Source organism: Phoxinus phoxinus (assembly GCF_949152265.1).
Source record: "Phoxinus phoxinus genome assembly, chromosome: 1".
Taxonomy (NCBI): domain Eukaryota; kingdom Metazoa; phylum Chordata; class Actinopteri; order Cypriniformes; family Leuciscidae; genus Phoxinus; species Phoxinus phoxinus.
This window is the reverse complement of record NC_136876.1, coordinates 17772101-17797474: the sequence shown is the minus strand read 5'-3', so window position 1 is coordinate 17797474 and position 25374 is coordinate 17772101. Positions and strand designations below refer to the sequence as shown.

Below are 25374 nucleotides of genomic sequence, written 5' to 3'. Positions count from 1 at the left end.
AATAGTACACTGAAACTTCACAGTATATTTTTTGGCCCATTACGTTTTTTTTTATTTGTTGAAAAGCAATGCAAAACAGACACAAAGCTGAGTCTACAGGTCTGTTGAATACATTTTATTACAGTAGCCACATTTTTTAGACAGATGACCCGGAAACCAGACAGGAAAAGAACCAAATGCGTGTCTGTATATGAACGGCATGCAATGACAAGCCATGTACAGTTTAAATAAGGAAACTTCCACAAACTAACTGTTTTTCTCCTTGTGAACTGCTCAGATGGAACAGAGGATAATAAAAGTGGAGCATGTTTCGGACACAAATTATTCCATGACAATGTTTGATTGCTCATCCTTAGCAATACTGTACTTTTTTTTTTTTCTTCATGTAGAAAATCGGTGGGCGCATATTTTAAGGGCTTTGCGAAGACATTATCAATAAGAACATAGTCATTCTCCTTAGCAAACGTTTGATTTTGCAATAAACAGGGCCGTAATTCAATTCTAGAGCGATTTCTAGAACTTCAGTCCACAAAGGCTTCATCATACACCAAATTCTCAAAGAGTTTCCCTCTTTCCGACATATGGGGTCTCTCAGCCCCAGTTGTATTTGTCGTTGTCTGTCATGGGGAGGATATCTGTGACCAGGCCCGTGCCGATGGTTTGGTTGCCGTCTCGGAGCGTGAACCTTTGGCCTTTGTCAAGAGCCATGGGCTGTCTGAGGGCCAGGATTATAGACGTGTCCTCGCCCGGCATCACCATCTCCTACCAAACAAGAGACGGAGAAAACAACCGATTCAGAGCAAATGCTTCAACAAGAACTAGTGCTGAGTATTTCTACAGGTGAAACGAACCTTCCCGGGAAGCAGCTCTACTAGACAGGCCATGTCCCAGGTGTGAGAGAACATGATAGGCATGAAGTTTGTGCAGAACGGCTTGTGCCTGCCGCCCTCCTCCTTGCTCAGAACGTATACCTGCACGCACACACACACACACACAGTTTAATCGGTTGGTGAAGCAGGACAGAAGGTGCTGAACTGACGTTTAATGTTCACTAATTCACACACCTGAGCTTTGACCTTCTGGTGAGGCTGGATGGATCCAGGTTTGATCATCACCATGCCTCTCCTGACGTCCTCTCTCTTCAGACCACGAACCAGAGCGCCCATGTTATCGCCCGCCTCCCCCCGGTCCAGGGACTGATGGAACATCTCGATACCTGAGAGAAGCACAGCTAGAGGTTCATTTTTGTGTAATGACACATTTGGACCCTAAAAATAGTGACTCAAACACTTAAAAGATTCGGTTTTATCGACTCCATCTCTTTGCTGTCAGAAGAGAAATCCACATTATAAAGAGACAGAGAGACATGTTAAACACATTTACAATAACAATAATGTAGTATTATATATTAATATTTTGAATTAGCTTTTAGAATTCAGAAAGTATTCAGTTTTAAATCATTTTTTTTGCAATTTTAGCACTTCAAACTAAACTTAATTTTATTTCAGTTACTTGCCAAGGCAACATTTCAACATTTTTCATCTGTTTTTAGATTTTAATCATATTTTTTTAAAACACAACAACTGAAGTAACAAATTTAACATTTAATATAATAATAAAAATTATTATAATTTTTATATTATTTATATACCATTGTAGCATTTATTAATATTTGAGTTAGCTTTAAGTATTTATATTTACATTTTTCTTTTTAATTTTGAAGTATTAGTCATTTTATTATACACACACACATATATAAATACATACATGTATATGCATAATATTTTAGTTATCTGAAAAAAAGAAAACCAGAATAAAACAGCTACAGGCTTTATTTTACTATGTAAAAGCATGCATAGGAAAAGCAAACATTGACTACAGCAAAATCAGTTATTCATATTTTTTGGTTCTTTGTTTTTGCATGTGTTCATATTTTATTTGTATGACTGACTGGCCGTCCAAAAAAAACATGTCCGCAATATTTGCCGTTTCATTGCGTTGTCATTACAAATAAAACAATTGACTTCAAGCACAACTATGCAATATGTTTACAAAATCTATAACAAATTTGTAATAATATTTGAATAAATCCTGTAGATGTTTTTTTCTCAGGCCATACATTACTTTTGGCCACTACTGTATATATTACTTACGCTTTATTTAAATTAATGAAATTATTTTTTTTAAAGTTTTAGTTAACAATATCAGAACTGTATTTATATAGCTACTGTCCAAAGCTCAAAAACACTTTCAGATTAATACAGAAAAAATATATTTCTTTGCGTTTCCTATTAGCTTGCCATAATAAATAAAATGTTATGCTTTCAGATTTAGATACTATTATTATACTATCATCTGATACTATTGTGCCTATACTTTTCCCAATAATCATATTTAAGTACCAAATGGTGTTATCTTTGCACCACAACACAGAGACATTAATGATGTTCAATGCCAGATCCATTCTAAATGTATTGACCATATTTTACTCATTGACGAACTGCGTATTAAGATGTGCATGTTGTTATGGAAATTTTACATTTAGATGTGTTTCTTTTACTTTTGTATGGGTACAACTTTTATTAACATTGAAGATGTATTGTTTACTCATGAGAATTTAAAGGAATATAATCATATAAGCAAAAAGCACATTATTAAAGATATAAAACCAAGCTTTTAGAAATGTTAAAAGTTAGGACAAACTTTCAGGAACGAAATGTTCTCCGAGTCATGTGAAGGCTGACAATATGTATGTGCGCAATTTCGATCAGCACACGAGATCTGTAGCTAAAAACAGGAAACTTTTGCTGACATGACAAATTGTTCTGTCTGATAGAAATAATGTTGGACATGAGATCATGAGCACATGAGCACATGAGACCATGAGCTAAGAAGTCTGGGTTTAAGGCAGCAAAGGTTTTTTTTACACAGGATGTGTTAGGGTATATAACATTGGGGAAAGGGACTAGCCTTCGCCTTCTCATGTCAGATGCTCTCTGCGTGAGAATGCCATGGGCCTTCTCATATCAGACGCTGTCTGTGTGGGAACGTCTTATTTCATGCATGAAATAAAATACTTTGTTTAAACTTTTGACAATCGACTTTGTCTCCTTCATCCAGGTTTTTGAATATTGATAATTTCCACAACAAAGTTTGTGCAATAAACAGGAAAAAAAGTAATTTCTCACCAGTGATGACGGATTTAATGGAACGACTGTGTCCGAGAAATTCACATTCATCTCCTTTCTTGATCACTCCTCGCTCTAGCGTGCCAGTGACCACAGTACCACGACCTGCACACAGACACATACTTATGAGAATCACAAGCAGACAAAATCAAGCTGGATATGAAAAAACAAACAAACAAAAACTATTATTTATTCATTTTGGAGATGCAAAGCAGAAAAGCACAAATAACAAATCATACAGAGTACAGATACTATATCAGCAGCACTACAAGAAGAAGACTTTTATTACACACACCTGGAATAGAATAGACTGCCTCTATGGGCAGCAGGAATGGCTTATCCAGATCTCTCTTTGGCAAAGGAATAAATGAGTCTACCACCTCCAAAAGCTTCATAATGGAGTCGACACCCAGCTCCGGCTGCTTGTTCTAAACACACACAATCACAACAGAAGCAGAGCAGTGAAATTTAGGAGCCACTTGTGATTCAACGCAATTTAAAACATCCCAGTGTCTTCATTTCGGCACGAGTTGCGTGTGTGTGTATGTATATATATATATATATATATATATACACATACATTAGGGATGCACTAGGGATGGGACGAAATATCGTTTGACAAAATATCGCGATACAAAACGTGACGAAACGCATCGAGGTCGAAAAAAATGGATTGCGAAATAAAGATAGATGGCACTGCTGCATGATTTGCGTAGTATATAAATAATTTAGTGTATTATATGTGTGTGTGTATGTATATGGGGCAGACATACAGTCTACATACATACATTCCGTACACCACATCCAACACATCAAACATGAACCACCACCTTCAACGTCACCATAAAAATGTGAAGACTGTCCCGGAGAAAACGAGCCTACCGAAGGGACAGCTGACCATGAAACAAGCGCTGACACCAACTCTACCTCCGTCAAGTCCGCTTGCAAAACAGATAACCAGGCTCATTGGCGAATTCATAGCGGACTATATGGCTCCATTTAACATGGTAGAGAACAGAAAATTCATGAAACAAAAATAAATAAGTTGTTGTTATACAGTAAAAAAAAATGTATTTTTTTTTATATCGTATCGAAACGTATCGTATCGTGACCCTGGCATATCGAGGTGCATCGTATCGTGAGTTTAAGTGTATCGTCCCATCCCTAGGATGCACTGATATGAACATTTTGGCCGATACCGATAATTCTTTAGGTTTGAAAGCCGATAAATCTAAATCTTTCAATGATTTTTGAGAGCCTGATTAAAAAAACCAAATTCTCACCATTAAAACCCATGTCCCAAGCACACAATTAAAATGTTCTCATCATAATGTTATGTAGCCTATATGACAGACTTGAGCTGCACTTAACTGTATGTTTTTTTTAAAGTGATTCCAATCATATTTCAAGCTATTCAAAACCATCATGGTGAACAGTGTGCATCTGAAGTGTCTCAGCGGAAGGAAATAATCCATCATTTAATCGCCTTTAATATAGATTTAAATTAATACATTATTAGCCAACTGTGTGATTTGTATATTAACATTTCGGAAATGCATAACTTAGACAGTTACCTCTGATAACTCTAAATTGTTATGTAGACGCATACATTTTCTCTAACGCTGCTTTGAAACGATGTGTATTGTGAAAAGCGCTAAACAATTTAATGTGAATTGCATTTTGGAAAAAAATTCTTATCAGGCCGATAACATTGAAAATTAACATATATACGGTGGCCGACATATCGTGCATCCCTAATATATATATATTAGTTAATGAGGATTCATATTAAAGTCACCCACGAATAAAAAAAAAATTATATAATTTAATGGAATATAAATATATTATATAAATATTCCAATATTTATAACAACTGATTTATCTGTGCATATCATTATTTTTTAATTCATGTGCCTCAATCTTTATTCAAAATCACTTCCCCTCCTCTTGCATCTCATCTTTTCTCTGATGACGTGTTTACTGGCATGAGGGCGGGATCAACCCGTCACTCACATGATATCCACCAATAGCAAACCACAACCATCCAATTCCATATGGACAAAATCAAGTCGCTCCCCACATTTACTCTTGTTCAAGAAGCGGTTTCATATATACGTCACAATAGGGAAGAAAAAAAAACATTGCAACTTCCATTTCACGCCGACTTTTAATCAGTTCATCTCCAACCCTCCATCCTTACCTCCAGAGCACAGAGTGCCGATCCAATAACCACCGGTGTATTCTCGCCATCGTAGCCGAACTCAGTGAGCAGCTCTCGGATCTCCAGCTCCACCAGGTCCAGCATCTCTTTGTCCTCCACGGCGTCGGCCTTGTTCACGAACACCACCACGTGCTCCACGCCGATCTGCCGTGCCAGCAGGAGGTGCTCGCGCGTCTGGGGCATCTGACCATCGGTCGCCGCCACCACTAAGATGCAGCCGTCCATCTGAGACGTGCCTGTGATCATGTTCTTCAGACACAGAGATGTGCATTTATAATACAGATGCAATTTTTTAGTTTTTGAATGTTCACAAAGACTGCATTTAATTGACCAAAAATACAGTAAAAACTTAATTTTAATTTGTTTTTTATTAATAATAATTAAGTAATGAACGACAAACACATTTTGAAATATTACTACAATTTAAAGGAGAACTCCGGTCAATTTTAACATTGAGCTCAATTTTTAGTAAATTTGGAGTGCTGTCAATACAGAGAACAACGACAAAAATCGGTGTTGCCTACACTGTGTTATCCTATTTTTAAAATTTGCACCCTATTGACTTGAATGGGGCAAGTTTTAAACCTGCTTTTATCCTCTTAACATATTTGATGTGTCATACAAGTGCCCAGCCATGTTGAGTGATTCCTTAAGAGTGAACACGAGTGAATCTGACTGCAGTAGATGTGAAAAATATGAATAAAAATGATGTTATATCAGCCAGCGCACATACCTGTATTTAGTTCCTGTTTTCGGTCGAAGTCCAAAGTAGTCGATTGTCGAGTTCATAGTAACTAAACCTATGCGCGTAAACTCGACAATCGACTACTTTGGACTTCCACCGATAACAGGAACTAAATACAGGTATTTGCGCTGGCTGATATAACATCATTTTTATTCATATCTTTCACATCTACTGCAGTCAGATTCACTCGTGTTCACTCTTAAGGAATCACTCAACATGGCTGGGCACTTGTATGACACATCAAATATGTTAAGAGGATAAAAGCAGGTTTAAAACTTGCCCCATTCAAGTCAATAGGGTGTACATTTTAAAAAGAGGATAACACGGTGTAGGCAACACCGATTTTTGTCGTTGTTCTCTGTATTGACAGCACTCCAAATTTACTAAAAATTGAGCTCAATGTTAAAATTGACCGGAGTTCTCCTTTAAAATAACTGTTTTCAATTTGAATATATTGTGAAATGTAATTTATTCCTGAGATCAAAGCTGAATTTTCAGCATCATTACTCCAGTCTTCAGTGTCACATGATCCTTCAGAAATCATTCTAATATGATGATTTGATACTCAAGAAACATTTCTGATTATTATCAATGTTGAAAACAGTTGTGCTGCTTAATATTTGAGGATACTGTGCTGCGTTTCTTCCCTCAGGATTCTTTAATAAATATAAAGTTAAAAAGAAAAGCATTTATTTGAAATAGAAATCTTATGTAAAATTATAAATGTCCTTACATTCTTGCACTTTTTATGTATTTAATGCATCCTTGTTGAATAAGCGTATTAATTTATATCAGAAAACCCCCATACTGACAGACAGACAGACGCTATGCTATCCGTGTGCAATACCTTGACGTAGTCGGCATGACCGGGGCAGTCTGTGTGAGCGTAGTGTCTGTTGGCGGTGGTGTATTCCACATGCGAGGCGTTTATGGTGATTCCTCTTGCCTTCTCTTCCGGAGCGTTGTCAATATCCTCATACGTCTTATAACTTGCACCACCGGCTTCGGCAAGGACTGACATGAACAAAATACACTCAGCACACTGCTATTCGAACAGTAAGAAATAAAAACAAGTCGACAATATACCTTTGGTAATGGCGGCGGTCAGCGTGGTTTTGCCGTGGTCTACATGACCGATAGTCCCGATGTTCAAATGGGGTTTATCACGAGAGAAAACCTTCTTCGCTTCTGCTGCGAAATTCCTCCGACTTAGAGGAACTGCAAGCTAACAGAACATAACATAATAAAATAAATACATTTCATGCACATAATGTTAATTCTATGATAATCACAAATATTGATTCTACTCTCTTATTAAATATTATCCCCCGGTTTCACAGATTAAGCTTTGCAAAGTCCCAGACTAAAATGCATTTTTGAGCAGTTTAAACTGAAAGTAACTTGCACTGGCATATCTTAAAATATGCGAGAGCCATTTTTTTGTCTCAAGATGCACACCAGTCATGCTTTATTCAAAGCACGTTTATAAAAGATACTTAAATGCCCTAATTGAACTAAGGCCTGATCCTGACTTAATCAATGCCCTGTTTGTGAAACCAGGCCTATATTGCATAAAGTTACAGATATTTTGAACATGAAAACTTACCAGTTTATAGGAGCTGTGCAGTAAACTCGGGGAGGTCAACTGAAGGGCTGGAATATAGGAGAGAAAATGTGCTTAATGTCATGTACAATTTAATTCATTTGCATGATATATAATGGCTTATGGTTTAGATGTGTGTCTAAGCATTAGTTCAACAACTATGCCATAATAAAAGCATGGTTCATAATCAACACACCACAAAACAACCATTTAAAAAGTTCAATGCCTCAAAGTCTCAGTCTCTTGGCACAGTTGTCAAAAGTATATGAGACTGAAACAGCCCTAATCTATTTCCCAGATGTCTAATCTTTATACAGGACAGATATTCAAGTACGTATGCATAACCAATCTTATGCATTAATGTCGCTGCTGTTGCTCTCTCTCGATGATGTAAGGCACAGGCTGAGGAACTTGACCTTGCTTATGGGACGCACGAGCATCCTTTCTCAATTCACAATCACTGTAATTTCCACACTCACATATATACACACATATATGTGGTACATCTCGCACGCAAAACACTCGTAGCATAAACACAATGTCAATGGCACGCGAAAAGAAAAATACACCGATTTTGTAACTTACCGGAGAGGCACGCGCGGACGCTCACAAGCGCAGCCATTTTGCGGACACTAACAAAAGCGCGTGCGCGGAGAAATACACATACGCCATCAACAGGCGTCTTTAAATTACCGTAACAGTTCTAAACAATGGAAGTTGATATTAAGCGGACTCTTTGCTTTGCTAACCAAATTTCTTTCATTTCATTAATGACTACTTACTAATTTATTGTATTGCAATGAGACTATTGTTAACACTAGCTACCACTTAAACATAAAGAGAAACAGCAGAAAAATAGACTGTAAAAAAAAACGTATTTTAATTATAAACATGGTATATTTATATTATATAAATACACAAAATGTATATATATAATTATATATGTATATGTATATATAAAATGTATAAATTATGTGGGTAGTAATATTACAATATAATGTCATATAATTGTAATTGCTAATATGATGCTAATATATAATTGTAGTGTATACAATGTTTTAATTATGCAAATTATTATTTGTTGATTGAGATACAACAATGATGATCAAAAACATTACGGTAAGGGTCTTGACGTCATCGCGTGTCGACGGTTTCTGCTGCAGCACACGCCGTTAATGTGCGGCAGCATCTGGAAGCTTCTGGATCAGCGATGGTGACTTTATAATTTCTGCGCGGAGATCACGCACATTATTATTAATACTGCGGCGAAACCTCTTGACACACATCCTTACAACGTCTACTTCTAAACTTTGGCACACAGCATTTCCAAAGGTAGGCCCGAGTCGTTTTTACCGTGTTTACATTTTGTATCTTAAGTAGAACGTGATTCGGTTTGGTTGTATTTGGCTGTTCCTTATCTTTGACAGTAAGTTATATCTGTTAAAAATGTCAAAATATATTTTATCTGCGATAACATATATGTAACTCTAAGGGAAATATAAAATAGGCCTACATGTCATAAAATATTATAAGTGATAATATATCTGTAAGTGAAACAAAATAAATATATAAATGTCACAAAATATATGATCTGTGGTAACGTAATACATCTGTAAGGAAATATCAGAAATGAATGTCACAAAATATATGATCTGTGATAACATCTCTAACTTAAATAGTAAAATTTCATAAAATATGATCTGTGATGTGATAATATCTGTAAGTGTAATATAATAAATAAATATCATAAAATATATAATATGATAATATATGTAATTAATAAATGTCGCACAATTTATTATCTGTGAAATTACATCTGTAAGCAAAATATAATAAATAAATGTCACCAAAATATATTATCTGAACGTATCTCTAAATGAAAGGAAAAATATCTAAAGTATATTATCTCTCTGCAAGTGAATGTGAAATAAAATATATAAATGTCAAAAAATAAATCATTATTCTCAACATGACTAGAAGTTACCATAAAAAGCAACCAAAAAGAATTAGCATTATACTGCAAATAGCATCTCATTTGTCTTTACAACGTTTTTGACAAGTTTTAGTAAAATTGCCCGAATATTGAATTTATTTGCCAAGTTTAAAAAGCGTTTATGGATTGGCAGAAAAACTTTGAACCCCGAATATCATATGATGTGTCTTTATCTCCTTAGATGGCAGAAGGCAGGGGTAACAGGCAACACCCCCGTAATTTGCAAGGTGTGCTTCAGATGGCAGTGGAGGCCGGTTCTGCTTCGGACGGTCCGGCTCCACCAGAACCCATGACTCAAGAGGTGAGCATGCAATCTCTGAAAATATGTCCTCCTGACAGTTGTCTGGTCTGTGATATTGATGTTTATTTTTTTGTTGTTTATTAAAATACTCACATCCCAGTTCAATATACAGTCATCTATAAGTAAACCACATTCTCTCTCTTTCTAGAGGTTGGAGTTTCTGAGAGGAGCTCTTGCAGAAGTGTGTAAAGGACAGATGGACGAGGTCGAGCAGATGAAGCAGTGTTTGGACGTGCTGAATCGAGATGAACGCAGGGAGGGAGAGGAGGAGGAGGAAGAGGAGGATGAGCGAGAGGAAGCCCTGGAAATGCTTTCTGAGCTCTGTGAGAACCTTGACAATGCGAGAGGTGTGTGTGTATGTGTGTTTGCTCTTCAGACTGTCCTGTCGTCTTCCTGTAGCACCTAACACATGCATCCCTTCTCTGTGTGTTTTGCAGATCTGATGAAGCTGGGCGGTCTGGATTTGTGCATTTCCCGGTGTCTCTGCCACTCCGAGGCGGGCATCCGCTGGAGAGCGGCTCAGCTCATCGCCAGCTGTGCCCAGAACATGCCCGAGGTGCAGTTCTACCTGCTCAACCAGGGGGCGCTACTGACACTCCTGCAACTCACAGATCACGACGCAAACAGCACAGTTAGAGTTAAAGCACTCTACGCGGTGTCCTGTGAGTATAGCTGCGCATAAAAGAAAATGTCTGGATTGATATTATCCAAGATTTTATATTGAGTACTCGGTGCATACGCACAAATTTGTGTGTGAAATGATTCACCAATAACTTCTGACTTTAATTTATTCAAAATCTAGGGAGAAATGTTGGAACAAATGAAACCACACATACGCATATTAAATAATTCACACACTTGTTAGTAAATGAGAAGAGCTCTACAGAATCTCTATCTCTGCATCTGCTCTGAGTTTGAGTCGATGAGTTTGGGGGGATAAAAAGTGCAAATCATCTTCCCAATCTTACTAAAAACCTTAAAAAAAATAAATGCCTGATAGTTTAAAGTTCGAAAAAAAATGAAGAAATTAAGACATTACAAATCATTGTAATTTTACCATTGCAAAAGAAATGTATTATTATTATTTATTTTTTTTCTTAAATGCTGCTTTTTTACTATACAGTTAAGTTTTGCAATAGTAGTGTTTCTCGTTTTTATTTATTTTATTTTATTTTTTTAGTACGGTAGTATAATATTTATTTATTAATTTATTTAGCCACAGAATTTTGGCCAAGTTGTGCATCCCAACAAACAAGCACTAAAATCGTATTTTACATTTGATCCCCAAATCGGGCTTTGTGTCTAGCCCTAATCAGCCTATTTATTTTATAATATTTAGTCTATATGATTTAGGTTATTTTTGGTTAGTGACCCAACATTGGATCTTTTTAAGTGAAAGGCCTCCATTCATTTAGTGGCAAGTCTCCTCCTTATTCTGCCTCTGGGATTAAGCATCTTCAAATCTTGTCTTTCCCAGGTTTAGTCCGGGAACAGGATGTGGGTCTGCGGGACTTCCTGTCACATGATGGTTTTTCAGTGCTGATGAGGGGGATGCAGTCAGACTGCGAGAAACTGAGAACTAAATCTGCGTTCCTTCTCCTCAACCTTCTGTCCAGTCACCCAGAGCACAAAGGTAGCGCTGGATCTGTTCGAGCATCTAGAGTCCAGTTTGTACGAGTGTTTAATGTATTCATTCTTAATTTCTCAGATACAGTGCTGTCTATGGGGATGGTTCAGCAGCTGGTGTCAGTTCTCCGGTCCCCTCATTCCTCTGTACATGAACATGTACTTGGTGCCCTCTGCTGGTTAGTAACATTTATTGCATGAGGAACATGAAACTTCAGTATGCTGATGGTAGTAAATCAGCATTTGGAGTTTGACGCTTGGTTTCTGACTGTTTTTTTGCAACATGTATGTGTGTAGTCTGGTTGAGGACTCTCCCCGTGGCGTGAGTGATTGCAGAGATCCATCGCTGGGCTTGGAGGAACTGCTCAACCAGCGAGTGCAGGACCTCAGGGGACAAGAGGAGAGCCAGGTAAATTCATTCACTCAACTCTTAACTGTTCACTTTATCTCTCCTGTACTTTGTCCTTTACTCTCACATTCACTTTCATATCAAATATTTTAAGGTCCACATGTAATAAAAATGGACCCTTTTTACCTTGTCTTATTATGTGTGATTTGTTTATGCATGTTCTTCCAAAGAAAAAAAGAATGGGTTCGTAATCCTTCACCAATATTAAATAACCTGTCTTGTCTCTGAAATTACTTTCTTTCTTAGCTGACATCACACAGGCCACTCATTTATATGTATGAGAAACATGGGTAGGTAAAATAATAGAGGATAATTTTTTTTTTTTAGCAATAATCAAATTGTTTTAGGCTGTCGTACACAATCGTAAACAATTAAATGCAGATTAACATTAACATAATACAATTCTACCACAATAATAGCAAATAACATTACATTATCCAAATATCATGAGCCAGTCCGTGTTTGGTATTTAAAAATAATTGAAATATAATATAAATATTAGATAAAAAAACTTAATGTAGAAATGTTGACTTAGCAGAGGCTAAAGTACTAAAATGACTAAAACTGAAATAAAAAAAATGAAGCTAACATAATTATAAAATAAACTAGTAAAAGTTAGAAAAAGCACAAAATTATTAATTTATTTACTAATTAAAAAATATAAAAAAAGGTAAAGCAAATTCAAAGTATTAATAATTAATATATAATAGTATATGTGACCCTGTACCACAAAACCATGGTCACAAACACTCACAAAAATAAGTGTTTTATATATTTACAGTAGGAAATTGACAAAATATCTTCATGGAACATGATCTTTATTTAATATCCTAATGATTTTTGGCATAAAAGAAAAAACAATAATTTTGACCCATACAATGTATTGTCGGCTATTGCCACAAATATACCGGGCGACTTATGCCTGGTTTTGTGATCCAGTAGGGCTGGGTATCGATTCAGATCTTCCAATTCTATTCGATTTCGATTCACAAGCTCTAAATTCGATTCGATTCTCGATTTGATTTCGATTCCCCATTCGACTCAATGAATATAGATTTAATACGAATTCTATATTTATAAAAAAGAACGGTGAGCATAAGTTTACAAGTGGTTAATTAATAAAAAGAAATTAAGAGCCACAAACCTGTATGGTATATTAAACTCTTTTTATTTTAGGTACACTTGGCTACATTATAAAAATAAATAACTCTAAATATAAAAGAATTTTATTCGGGTAAAAATAAAAAATTTACCCAGCCCTATGATCCGGGGTCACATATAAGTAATACTAAAGTAACACTTTTGTTTCCCTCTTTCTCTCATTGATTTTTTAATTTTTTTTAAGTAACATTTTAAAAGTAAAATAGGTTGCAAACAATGCTTCATAATGACTCGAATGTCTGACAACTCTTCTTTTCTTCTCCTGCAGGAGGAGCTGGAGTTTTGTGAACGTTTACGAGCGGCGTGTTTCCAAGGGCAACCCCTGGAGGACAGTGGAATGGATCGCTGAGGTCTTACTGGTGAAGCAGGCCGTGTTTGTATTCCCTCTCTGTTTAAGAGAGAAATAAAAACTAGAAATAGAATTGATCAAGAGATAAACTTGAAAGAGACTTTAACTCTGAATAGAGTTCAGTTCGACCAGCTATGTGTGCATGTGCAAACTCTCATACCATGAACTGTACACAAACACGCTTGTGTTATAATATGAATATGTACATTTTTGTATAATATGTCAGTTTGTTGTTATAAATTATGTGCTGTTTAGGCTCAACTTTCTAAATGTTTATTCTTCCTCTTTACACAAATACAAACCCACAATGTAGAACTATATATACAAATAATAAAACATATAATTTGTAGATTTAAAATAAAGAGTGTTCTGATTCAAAGCTCTGTTTAAGTTCAATTCTGACCTAAAAATACTTTGTAGTGAGTGTAAAAGCACATGCACGAACATGAGCCTTTTTTACACTATTAAATTATCTAATAACCAAGATTCTGTACTTTAGAATTAATATTATACATTATATAATATACCGTAGATATTTTTTTTTAAGTGAAACGGACACAATTTAGAAATGTTATCACCTGCTATTTTAGCATTGGCCTGATTCATAATCTGTAATTTAACGCACAGCTGATTAAGATATTTATGGTAATAGAGACATAGGCTTGGTCCCAATTCGCCTACTTATATTTCGACCTAAAAGTATGTACTCTTTTTGTTAAGAAAAAGTATATACTTTTGAGTGTGTAGCAAAAAATTAGGCAAGCTTTGAGACGTACTACTTCGTCATCTTTAACGGACAGATCTGTGTGCATCCTGTCACTGTAAACTGCCCTGTCAATCATCTTGTCACAGTTAAAATCCTCCATTCAATCTAATTTCATTTCCTACCGTTACAGAGAGAAATGTAGACGCACGTTCATCTGCCAGTCGCGGGTCTTTCATGCGGAGACTCTTCTCATGTGTTTGGAATTTGAATGTAATGATGCATTTCAAAGTTAATGGCTAAACGTGTCTTTACAAAAGTTCACAATGCTGCTGCAGATGCAATATAATGTGGACAACATTGAATAAATACATGTTCGTCAGGTTAGATACTGATAATTAATCACTCAAACCCCTTTATCTAAACCTCTCTACATAACGCCGGACTCGCGTTTCCTCCATGTCTGTAGTTTTTTTTAACACTTTTCACTCGTGTTTGTAGTTCTAACCGAATCCTCGCCCAACGCGCGATGGGTTATGGGCAATATTAGCCGTTAGAGTGATCATCGATCTGCACTTCGGATTCTGACCGGAAATAGTAGATCAGGGATGTTCAACTTCAGTCCTGGAGGGCCACTGTCCTGCAGAGTTTAGCTCCAACCCTAATTAAACACACCTGAACAAGCTAATCAATGTTTTCAGGATTACTAGAAAAGAGCTTTTGTCAGGGTTGAAGCTAAACTCTGTAGGACAGTGGCCCTCCAGGACCGAAGTTGAACATCCCTGTAGTAGATCATCCGGGTATCTTTGGAACACTTATTTCAACATACTACGATTTGGGACGTACTAATTCTACTTTCGAATACTATTTAGGACGGATAGTATGCGAATTGGGACGCAGCCATAGTTTTGATCCCTTGATAACTTATAATGAAAAGGGTCGTGGTCTTTAAAGGTTTAAAACAAGAAACTTTTTGATAATTGATTTCAAATGCGATCAAAACGTCTATTTATCAAATATGATTTAAACCAGGGGTGTGCAGTCCTGCTCCTGGAGGGCCACTGCCCTGTAGAGTTCAGCGCCGACCCCAATTAAACACCTGAACCAGGTAATCACGGTCTTACTATAGGCGTACTAGACACTCCCAGTCAAGTTGAAGCCAAACTGCAGGACACACCTGATTTAAACTTTGAAAAATGTCCTTGGAAAACCTAACCCAGTTTCCTATTTGGTGAATAAGGACCTTGTGATAAACTGTCTCAAATGAAGATTTAATATCGAGTAAGACCAAAATGGAAGCTTTATCTATCCACAGTTTCCAGTCATTCCCAACAAGAACTAATATAGTTGTTTGTTTGTTTTTTTGCTAGAATGATCTGAAAGATTATTAGCAATAAGAAAACACTTTTCTACACAAGGAAAGGTTCAAATGTTTTAGCATTTCTCAATTTTTAAGACTCGTGTATGTAAAACTAAATCAGAGGAAGTAGGCTGTAATTGTATCTCACACCAGACTTAAAAAAATAAAGGTTATTTACTGGCATCGAGGAGGATTCAATGAAAAACTCAAATTAATTTATTACCCTTTTTTAACTCAATTGAGTAAAGTTTGTGCACACAATTGAATTTCTTTCAAACTAAATAAATGTAAGAGTTTATAAAGACCTTCTTAAGACCAGGTAAAGAAAATGTAAGGAATAAATTGAAGGGAACACAATACATCAATATGTTCTCTAAATGTAAATGTCTAAAGAGTTGTTTTATCAACACTTTAGAGTTTGACAAAACAACTTACATTACTTTTGTATTAATTTTACTAAAATAGTAGCTTGAACTCTGTTCCCAAACATGGAAATAACTGTTACTGAACCTTCTGATCACACTGCAAAGTGCTGTTCTTCATCAGTATTTTTGTTTTTATTGGCCAATTAGAATCAAGGATTGGAACGAACCGTTTTATAAAAACTCTTAAATTTCCATTTATAAAACCTGCAGAAACCCTGGAATAAGAGGCAAAAATCATATTTGAATGAACATTTCCATTCCACAAAAGGTTCTTAATAGCGGAAAAGTATTAAAGTGTTCTTCTCACTGAGAAAAAGAGGGTTCTCATTTAAGAACGGTTCACTGAAAGGTTCTTTCTGGAACCCAAGGTGATTCTTCTATGGAATAACTGTGAAACATCCTTTTGGAATCAGAATTTTAAGAGTGAATAATACACCCTTTTTTGGCATCTTGTCAAGATATTTGACCTATTTCTGTCTTTATCATGGGTTTTGGCCTGTTTATTTGGGGCACACTAAAAGCAGCTGTCACTTTCTCAAACCTAAATGGACGTTTATGGAACGCAGTTAATCAGTATTTGCTTACATAAGCGTCAGCATGTATTTATAATGCGTATGAGGTGCAGGTAGACACACATCCATTTTGTATGAACAGAGAATCTTCAGTGCTAGTAACTTCTGTCCTCATGGCTTGGCACTTGCCGTTGCTTGTTTCTTTGCTTGTGGTGTTTGCCAGTGGCTTCACTGAAGGTAAGTCATATTCATCTTCTAGTCACTATGCTGAATAATTACTGGTCAAATACTCTTCATTTGGTGTACAGACAAAAATTAGAAAAGTTTTTAAAGAGTTTGTTCAAAAATAATTCAAAAAATAAATGTATTACCCTTCTTGTCATTCCAAACAAAAGACATTATTCGTCATGAACCAAACCAAAACATCAAAGAGTTTTTCAATAATAGGACCAAAAAAATAGCACCATGAAAATACAGTAAAAATTATTTTCTAAGTCTGCTAAAGCTGTACGGTAACTTTGTTTGAGAAACAGAATGATATGAATTGAGTTATTTACTTAAAATATTGCCCTACGTCATCCCAGATTTCACATCAGTGACAAAACGTAAATTTTACTTTCATTAACAAATCAAATATGGTTTTAACATTTGTTAATAAACAATACATATTTTTTACAGAATTTATTAATCTTTGTTAATGTTATTAAAAATACAATTCTCAATTGTTTGTTCATGTTAATTCAAAGAGCATTAGCTAATGTGAATGTATTAATAAATGGTTAAATTAGCATTAACTAAGATTACAAGGTGCTGGAAAAGTTTTGTTCATTGTTCGTTCCTTTTTACTACTACTACTAATAATAATTTGTTGCATTTAAATACCGCTTTTCGGGGTACTCAAAGCGCTTTACATGGAAGGGGGAATCTCCTCGACCCCCACCAAAGTGCAGCATCCACCTGGATGATGCGACGGCAGCCATATTGCGCCAGAACTCCCGCCACACACCAGCTTACTGGTGACAGTGATGAACATAGACAGTATATAAGATGGACACAGCGACCCCATAAATTTCAACGGAGAAAAGTGAAGCCCATTAGAAGCACTCACTTCCTGATCGCTGAGCGAACTGTGCAGGCTCAAACTGAGCTTGATGACGTAGATGTGACGTGAGCAACGTGTCTGACAGCTGTTAGTCTTCTAGTAGCTGTGCCGAGAGAAATCTGAATCATTCCCTTCCGAATCTCTCAGAGACGGAGAGCGTGAGCATTAGCTGTCCATGAGCTAGCAGCAGGAGCAACTTTATCACTCTCTATGGGTTTCTCCCTTGACTTTATCAGACTTTATGCCTCCACGTCCCCCCTATTGCTTTCAAGCTCCTCCGCCGGTCTATATGGTAATTTCTCGACTGTGCGACAGAAAGTCGAGTGGTTATGACGCAATCGTTAGCCTATTTTTACAAAAACGGCTTCTACGGGGCCATAACGTAAGATACAAAGTAATGGAGCCTTTTATACATTGTCGTGTTTCATTAGAAATAAATAATGGACAAATGGAGTCTTTGGACGCCTCAGATGTAAAGTTATTCGCTGTCAAAGTGACGCCAAAATGAATGGGAGTCAATGTAATGATAACAGCAGGTGAAGTTCTGCTACAATGGCGGCTCCCGGAGGGAGGCTTCAGTTTCCGGCGGATGGATTGCCCCCTTGGTGATGAAGACAATCAGTATATGGGGATGATTAGGAGGCCATGATGGACAGAGGCCAAGGGGCAAATTTAGCCAGGATGCTGGGGTTACACCCCCACTCTTTTTCGAAGGACATCCTAGGATTTCTAATGACCACAGAGAGTCAGGACCTCGGTTTAACATCTCAGGCAAAGGACGGTGCTCTTTTGACAGTATAGTGTCCCCGTCACTATAATGGGGCGTTGGGACCCACACAGACCACAGGGTGAGCACCCCCTGCTGGCCTCACTTCCAGCAGCAACCTGGTTTTCTCAGGAGGTCACCCATCCAGGTATTAACCAGGCTCAGCCCTGCTTAGCTTCAGTGGGCAACCGGTCTTGGGCTACAGGGTGATATGGCTGCTGCTGGCTACTATTGTAGTTAACACATTAATAAATGAAACGTTGAGTTCGCTAAACGTTTAGGGTATTTTTTTGGATTGTGGAGTAGTTTTGGGGTCTGAAACTCACAGTACAATGAATTCTAGATGTTTGATTTCTTGTTATTTGACTCCTTTAATATTTCAAATGTCCATGTTTTCTTTATTTGTTTCATCAGCGACCACCACAAGGCGTATGGATGACTTCATCAGTGCTGTGGAGAGAATTGAAGCAGAGAATCCAGGACTTCAGATGCTCGATGTGGTCAAAGGTTTACGTAAGGCTGCTGGCTTTGAAACCGACCTCATCAAGCGCCACCTCGGCGACCTCAGTGATGCCCGCGACTTTGCGACAGAACCATCCGTCATTTCATTCTTAAGCAAGGTCATTAATCACAGCATATCACAGTTGGGTCAGGAGGAAGGTGTAGTTCTGACTTTAGATGGTTCAAATGTGGTGTTGGCCCCAATGCTCCTTGGACTTGAGGCTGGGCTGCAGTCGACCATCCAAGGCCTGTACCCTTTAACCTTGACCGAAAACCTGGTTGCCTCTTTGGTCTATTATACCCACAATGAGCAGTCCAGCGCTCCTTTGGGCACTAAAGGTTTTTGGGATAGCATTAAATCCCCAAAGGTGTACACTCTCTCTGGTTTGCCCTCCTTGGCAACAGACGCCTTAATAACCGGAGGAATGGACGGGTTCATTCTCGGGTCGGAAGTTGCCACTTCTGACCTTCGTGAGCTTTCACTGAGTGACTTGCTGAAGAGTTACTACAGCCACCAGCTTGATGCCGCAGGGTTGGACGCAGCGCCCCGTCTGATTAGTCAAAATCGAAGGATGAACTTAAAAAAGGTCGTCAGCTTCTCTTTGCTGAAAAGCCAAGTGGTTCAGGCTCTAACAGTTCGTCGTAACTTAAATGAGTCTGAGAGGAAGAGGCTGGATGATGTCGTGAACGAGGGGTTTGAGCAATTTGTCCATGTGTATGCGGGTAATTAAACCTATTCATTTATTTATTTATTACTGATGTTTAACATTTTATACTGATTAGTTTATACTGATCAGTGTGTGTGCAGCTGAAATAGTCCAGGTCATAAGGTGCAGGTGGATGGTTATCAGTTTCAGGGCTTATGGGAAATAGAGTCCGAGGAGAAAGTGTCAATACTCAGGTGATGGAGACCAGGGCTTGACATTAACACCCTCCAACCTGCCAAGTGCAGGTGGATTTCAGCGGTGGCATGTAACGCAGTCACTCCTATTAGCCACTTTGGTGGGTTGAATTTTATATAATAGGCCTATACATTTTCCAATTGTAGTTTAAAAAAAAGGCATCTGAAATAATAAACTAAGTGCAATCTGGTGTTGTCAAAAATATAGCTTTTTCGATACATATAGATACTGAAATATCTGAAACTCTTCCGCAGGATACATAATCCCAGACAGCAACATAGTGTCGGCCCAGATCTGGCCCACATCTGGTACACGTTGAATCCACATGTATCAGATGTGGCCCGGATCTGGGCAGACACTATGTTGATGTCTAGGAATATCAGCTGCACGTTCTCTCTGATAGCGTGTTACACACAAACCTGTGTCATTTTACTCACTCGTTCCCATTCAGTCAGTCACATTAGACGTTACGTCGATACTGACGTATTGGGGTCTCGTCTGGGAGCCCAATCACCTCCAAGTGGTAACAAAACGAGCCAATGAACATTAGCCAGTGAGATTTGCATGCTGAGTCACACCTACCCGGACATACGGTTATAAATAGGACTGGCATTACTCACTTCATTCATATTTTGCTCCTGAGCCGAGCAGTTGTACAGTGATCACTCTTTTCCAGATCACCTTCAATCAAAAGAGTGAATGAATGAATCTCCTCAACCACCACCAGTGTGCAGTATCCATTTGGATGATGCGACGGCAGCCACAGTACAACGGCGCCAGTGCACTCACCACACATCAGCTACAGGTGGAGAAGAGAGAGAGAGAGAGAGAGAGAGAGTGTGATGGAGCCAATTCAGTGGATGGGGATTATTACCGGGGTTACACCCTTACTCTTTTTACGAGAAGTGCCATGGGATTTTCTGTTTGTTTTCTTCTCAGCTTGTCGTGGATTCTACTCGGCTGGTGTAAAGGTGCATTCCAGCGGTGTGAATCGAATCCAGAGCTGACAGCCATACTTTTCTAGCCTAGAAATCTAGACGCACCTTAGCGGCAGTAAAATTTATTTTGCAGCCAGGGTAGTCTAGCAACTCTCCATTGACTTTCGAGCTGGAAAAACCTAAATTGGGTCAGACCAATCACATCGTGTATAGAGTAGACGGGGCGGGCTTAACATAATGACGACAGAGTTGCGACGGTTCACTGCCACTTGAAAACAAAGAATGGCGGCTGCTGCTGCCGAACAGCGGTCTTTTGAATCGGCTTTGGCCGCGACTCTGGAGGACTTGGAGTTAAGTTTTTCTTTGAGAAAAGAGCAAAGAACGGCACTTAAGTCATTCTTAAAAAAGGAAGAAGTGTTCGGAGTTTTGAGTTCCGATACCTTCGGGTCAACTAGAAGAAGCAAAGTATTTCAAAGTATTCCCCTGTGCAAAGTATTTCTTATCTCGGTGTGGAGTGGGACTCGGTCAATATGACAGCAAGTCTCACCAAAGAGTGTACACAGTCGGTGCTGAACTGCCGGAATACGTTCAGGCGAAAGAGAGCAGTTCCACTGAAGCAATTCCAGAGGCTCAGCCGAGTCGCAAGATGGGCATGGCTCCATGGCGCACTCCGTGTGGCAATCACACCGAGCTGTCGCCAAATGTTCAGCCTGAGGTCAGGCCTTGCCTTTCTACGGGGTGAAGTGCCTCTAGAACAAGTGTCCAGGCATGTTGTTGTCACGACAGATGCTTCCATCACCGGCTGCAACAGGCAGGCTGCCTTGCGCTCCCGGACAGGACCTCGACTGCAGTGGCATATCAATTGCCTCGAGTTGCTAGCAGTACTGCTTACACCGTGTCCTAACTACACACGACGCCGCGACGCACGCTAAAAGGTATCTTTTCCATGTTAATCAGAGTTTTTGTCCTAACCAGCCGCGACGCGACGCCGTGACAATTTTAGAAACGGTTTCTATTTTTCTGCAACGTCGCGCTGGAACAACAAACACAAAGTGTGGCAATGATAATCTCAGGCACTGTTTATGTGCTTTATTTAATGTTAAAAGCGTGTAATGTGACTTTGAATATTATTTAGTGCTCCCAGCTTTGTAGCTGTAAACGCAACAATGGATAATTCACCTTCTATCTTGAAATTAAACAAATGGAAACAAGAACGTTCAAACTGTGAAGAAACAATTGTTTTATTTGACAAAGATTGTTTTAGTAACTCGGTATGTATTTGAATAATGTTTAAATGGTGTAATATTTGTGAATTTGATTATGTAGCTACTTATCCATTTTCTTGCGAGTGCCGTCAAGATTACTCTCTGGTGCTGTGCACCTGCCGCGAGACCCCGCCCACATGCTGTTCTGATTGGCTGTGGGTTTTGATTGATTTGTACGCATCTCACACTCTGTGCTTTCCTTCCTTCAAGAGGACTTGGAGCGGACGCTGTCCCCCGCTACCTTGAAGGTCTATGTTGCCGCCATCGCAGCTCATCATGATGTTGTTAATGGCAGGTCACCGCAAAAGCACGGCACATCAGGTTCCTGAGAGGCGCCATGAGGTTAAGCCCTCCCAGGCCTCGCCTCATCCCCTCCTGGGACCTCTCTGTCGATCTTTTGGGCGTACAGAGAGCTCCCTTCGAGCCCCTAGAGTCAGTTGAACACAAGTCTCTGAAGACAGTGCTCCTGACTGCCCTCGCTTCCTTCAAGAGGGTAGGGGACCTGCAAGCATTTCCGGTCAGCGAATTGTGCCTGCTGTGTCCCGTTCACGCACTGTACGCTTACATGGGCAGCAGAGCTTTAAAAGCTCAGAGCAGCTCATTGTCTGCTTTGGAGGTCAGCAGAAGGGAAAGGTTCTCTCCAAACAGAGGTTGGACCACTGGGTAGTGGACTTACCAGTCCCAAGGCGAGCAGCCATGACCCCATGGGTCAGTCCATATGTGTATGTCCACACGTTACCTCCCTTTGGGCAGGGTGTGGTCTCCATGGCGTTCCCCTCCTTTGGGATTGGGCACCCTTCCCCAGCGTTTTGGTCATGGTTGAAAAACAACGGGAATTGAGTTCCGAAGCACTCTTCCCTGGGGAGGAACAGCAGCTTCGACCGTACTCAGAGTAAACCCTGTTCCTTCTATCCCATCTGCTATGGAGGACTACCCTCTGGCTTGCATGGGGCGCTGGGTAGGTTACGACTTTGTGAGAGCAGTTTGCTAAGTGGCACGCAACAGCTTGCCAGCATCTCGTAACATAGTTCAGTGGCTGTGGCGCTTTCTTAGGGACCCTAATAGGTCAGTATCGACGTAACGTTGAATGTGAATGACTGAATGATAATATAAAAAATATCTATATGGTAGTTTTTCCCAATGGTATCAATGTCAAAATTGTGTCCAGTAAAAATGCTGAGTGACAACTTTGGAAAACCACTAGCCACAGTGGCTGGTGAGCCAAAAAAGTTAATGTCAAACCCTGATGGAGACCTCTGGTGGTGAGTGGGAGGAACCACAGAGGTTGAATTTGTGTCCGTTTTAATAAAAAAATTTAAGATTACCCTATTTTAGAATTTAGAATATGTTTTAATCAAATTTATAAGATTACTTTTTTTTTCTTTTTTAATATATATATTTCCTTTTTAGATATTTTAAATATATATCAATAAAATACATTTCTTAAAAAATATAACTTTCTTTTATTGTAGATTAAGCTGACTCAATTATTTATTTAACAATTTGAACTGACATTTTACATTCTTTATTACATTTACTTTATTACATTTACTTTATTTTCTGTAATTGTAGATAATTTTTCATTTAATTAGAAACTAAGTACTATTTATTTTTTTACTGATGTTAACACAGACAAATACATTTATTTTCCTATTAAATATAACCACATATATATATGGGATTATATTTAGTAACGATTTTGGGAAGTTTACAATTAAATTAAATGATTTTGGGAAGCTGACTTACTGTTTTAATGGTTACATTTTATATTCTTTTATTGTTAAATGATACATATTTTTAATCATACTATTTATGCACTACCAAGTAAACCCCTTTATTTGTGACCTATTTTGTGTTCTCACATTGCTTTTTTTCCCCCTGCCAAGTTTGTCCCAAAATCATTACGAGGTCTCAATGGGGGGCTGCCTCTTTCATCGGTTCTCCCTCCTATCTGTCTCTCCCTGTGCCGTACCTTTTCATCCACCACACATACCAACCATCCAAGCCTTGCACCACCTTTGAACAATGTGCCAGTGAGATGCGGTCCATGCAGCGCTACCACCAGCAAAGCAATGGATGGTCTGACATTGGATACAGGTTAGGAAAGTAATTTAAGTAGAAAATAATTTAAGATATCATTCTGTACCATAAAGCCCTATGAACTGCTTTTCTGTACTGAGTTTTTGTAATTTAATTATTGTTCTTCCCTCTGAAGTTTTGTTGCAGGCTCTGATGGAAACTTGTACGAAGGCCGCGGTTGGAATTGGGTGGGTGCCCACACTTACGGGTACAACTCCAGAGGCTATGGTGTCTCCTTCATTGGAGATTATACCTCCAACCTCCCCTCCAGGAGTGCGATAAACATGGTGCGGTACGACTTCACAAGCTGTGCTGTTAATGGAGGTCGACTGTCTTCATCTTACTCCTTGTATGGACACAGGCAAGCCACTTCCACAGACTGCCCAGGAAATGCCTTCTACCTTGAAATCCAGACATGGGAGCGTTACCAGGTAAAAAGATCAACAAAAATGTTATGGGATTTATTGAACTTATGTGGTTCTGAACTTCTCAGAATGTATTGTTGTCCCAACAGTTCAGACCTTAACCGTGTGTGTCTGTATCTCTGTTTTTGTCCTACAGAGCTATTTGCCTTGATGAATGTGGCATCAACAATGGGCAACTGTGTCTCTGGAACATAGTACATGATGTATTACATGTATCACACACAATAAATGCATAATTTCTTTAAAATAATACTTTTGGTCTAAAGCTCCTTTAAAAATTTAATGTTTAAGTATTACTTTGATCAGAAACATTACCACCCTATTTTTACATTGATAAAATATAAAAAATTAGCAAACCTAGCTAATATGATGTTGTGAATTTACTAATATGACTGTGCAGTGGTTATAATTAAAAATTAAAACAAGGCATTTTTAATCAATACCCCTTGAACACAACTTAATTTTACTTATATATATATATATATATATATATATATATATATATATATATATATATATATATATATATATATATATATATATACTAGGTAGCCTATTTTAGCTAAAATTATCTAGTTACACTGATGTATTTGTAAGGCATGGAAATTTTACAATAAATGACTGAGATAGATAGATGGATAGATAGACAGATAGATAGACAAAATGACAGATAGATAGATAGATAGATAGATAGATAGATAGATAGATAGATAGATAGATAGATAGATAGATGGATGGATGGATGGATGGATGGATGGATAGATAGATAGATGGATGGATAGACAGATAGACAGACAGAT

General features: G+C 38.1%; 3 protein-coding genes across 3 annotated transcripts; 2 read left to right on the top strand and 1 right to left on the bottom strand.

Annotated features, from left to right (window-relative positions):
* Window positions 1-560: 560 nt before the first annotated feature.
* On the bottom strand, window positions 561-8450 carry tufm (Tu translation elongation factor, mitochondrial). The gene is made up of 10 exons (XM_079619760.1): window positions 8343-8450; window positions 7761-7807; window positions 7241-7379; window positions 7002-7168; window positions 5389-5658; window positions 3484-3616; window positions 3189-3293; window positions 1065-1216; window positions 852-971; window positions 561-762 (listed from the first exon to the last, which is right to left on the bottom strand). The coding sequence occupies exons 1-10, from the start codon at window positions 8377-8379 to the stop codon at window positions 592-594; spliced, it is 1341 nt and encodes a 446-aa protein (XP_079475886.1). The 5' UTR covers window positions 8380-8450; the 3' UTR covers window positions 561-591.
* A 371-nt stretch (window positions 8451-8821) lies between these two features.
* hspbp1 (HSPA (heat shock 70kDa) binding protein, cytoplasmic cochaperone 1) lies at window positions 8822-14078 on the top strand. The gene is made up of 8 exons (XM_079620271.1): window positions 8822-9089; window positions 9932-10051; window positions 10200-10398; window positions 10489-10713; window positions 11529-11684; window positions 11760-11856; window positions 11975-12086; window positions 13516-14078. Exons 2-8 carry the CDS (start codon window positions 9932-9934, stop codon window positions 13594-13596), a joined length of 990 nt encoding a protein of 329 aa, XP_079476397.1. The 5' UTR covers window positions 8822-9089; the 3' UTR covers window positions 13597-14078.
* A 2643-nt stretch (window positions 14079-16721) lies between these two features.
* On the top strand, window positions 16722-24817 carry pglyrp6 (peptidoglycan recognition protein 6). Its single transcript, XM_079593515.1, has 5 exons — window positions 16722-16833; window positions 18879-19688; window positions 23957-24167; window positions 24286-24580; window positions 24711-24817. Exons 1-5 carry the CDS (start codon window positions 16731-16733, stop codon window positions 24723-24725), a joined length of 1434 nt encoding a protein of 477 aa, XP_079449641.1. The 5' UTR covers window positions 16722-16730; the 3' UTR covers window positions 24726-24817.
* Window positions 24818-25374: the final 557 nt, after the last annotated feature.

What these genes read in the sequence shown, in the direction of transcription:
- hspbp1 (XM_079620271.1), top strand. Translation starts at nt 9,932, where the DNA reads ATGGCAGAAGGCAGGGGTAACAGGCAACACCCCCGTAATTTGCAAGGT. An exon ending in CAGAACCCATGACTCAAGAG is followed by an intron (nt 10,052 to 10,199) that starts GTGAGCATGCAA and finishes CTCTCTTTCTAG; the next exon opens with AGGTTGGAGTTTCTGAGAGG. An exon ending in GTACTTGGTGCCCTCTGCTG is followed by an intron (nt 11,857 to 11,974) that starts GTTAGTAACATT and finishes GTATGTGTGTAG; the next exon opens with TCTGGTTGAGGACTCTCCCC.
- pglyrp6 (XM_079593515.1), top strand. Translation starts at nt 16,731, where the DNA reads ATGAACAGAGAATCTTCAGTGCTAGTAACTTCTGTCCTCATGGCTTGG. An exon ending in TGCCAGTGGCTTCACTGAAG is followed by an intron (nt 16,834 to 18,878) that starts GTAAGTCATATT and finishes TTGTTTCATCAG; the next exon opens with CGACCACCACAAGGCGTATG. An exon ending in ATTTGTCCATGTGTATGCGG is followed by an intron (nt 19,689 to 23,956) that starts GTAATTAAACCT and finishes CCCCCTGCCAAG; the next exon opens with TTTGTCCCAAAATCATTACG.
- tufm (XM_079619760.1), bottom strand. Translation starts at nt 8,379, where the DNA reads ATGGCTGCGCTTGTGAGCGTCCGCGCGTGCCTCTCCG. An exon ending in CGGCACTCTGTGCTCTGGAG is followed by an intron (nt 3,617 to 5,388) that starts GTAAGGATGGAG and finishes GTGTGTGTTTAG; the next exon opens with AACAAGCAGCCGGAGCTGGG. An exon ending in TAGAGCTGCTTCCCGGGAAG is followed by an intron (nt 763 to 851) that starts GTTCGTTTCACC and finishes CTTGTTTGGTAG; the next exon opens with GAGATGGTGATGCCGGGCGA.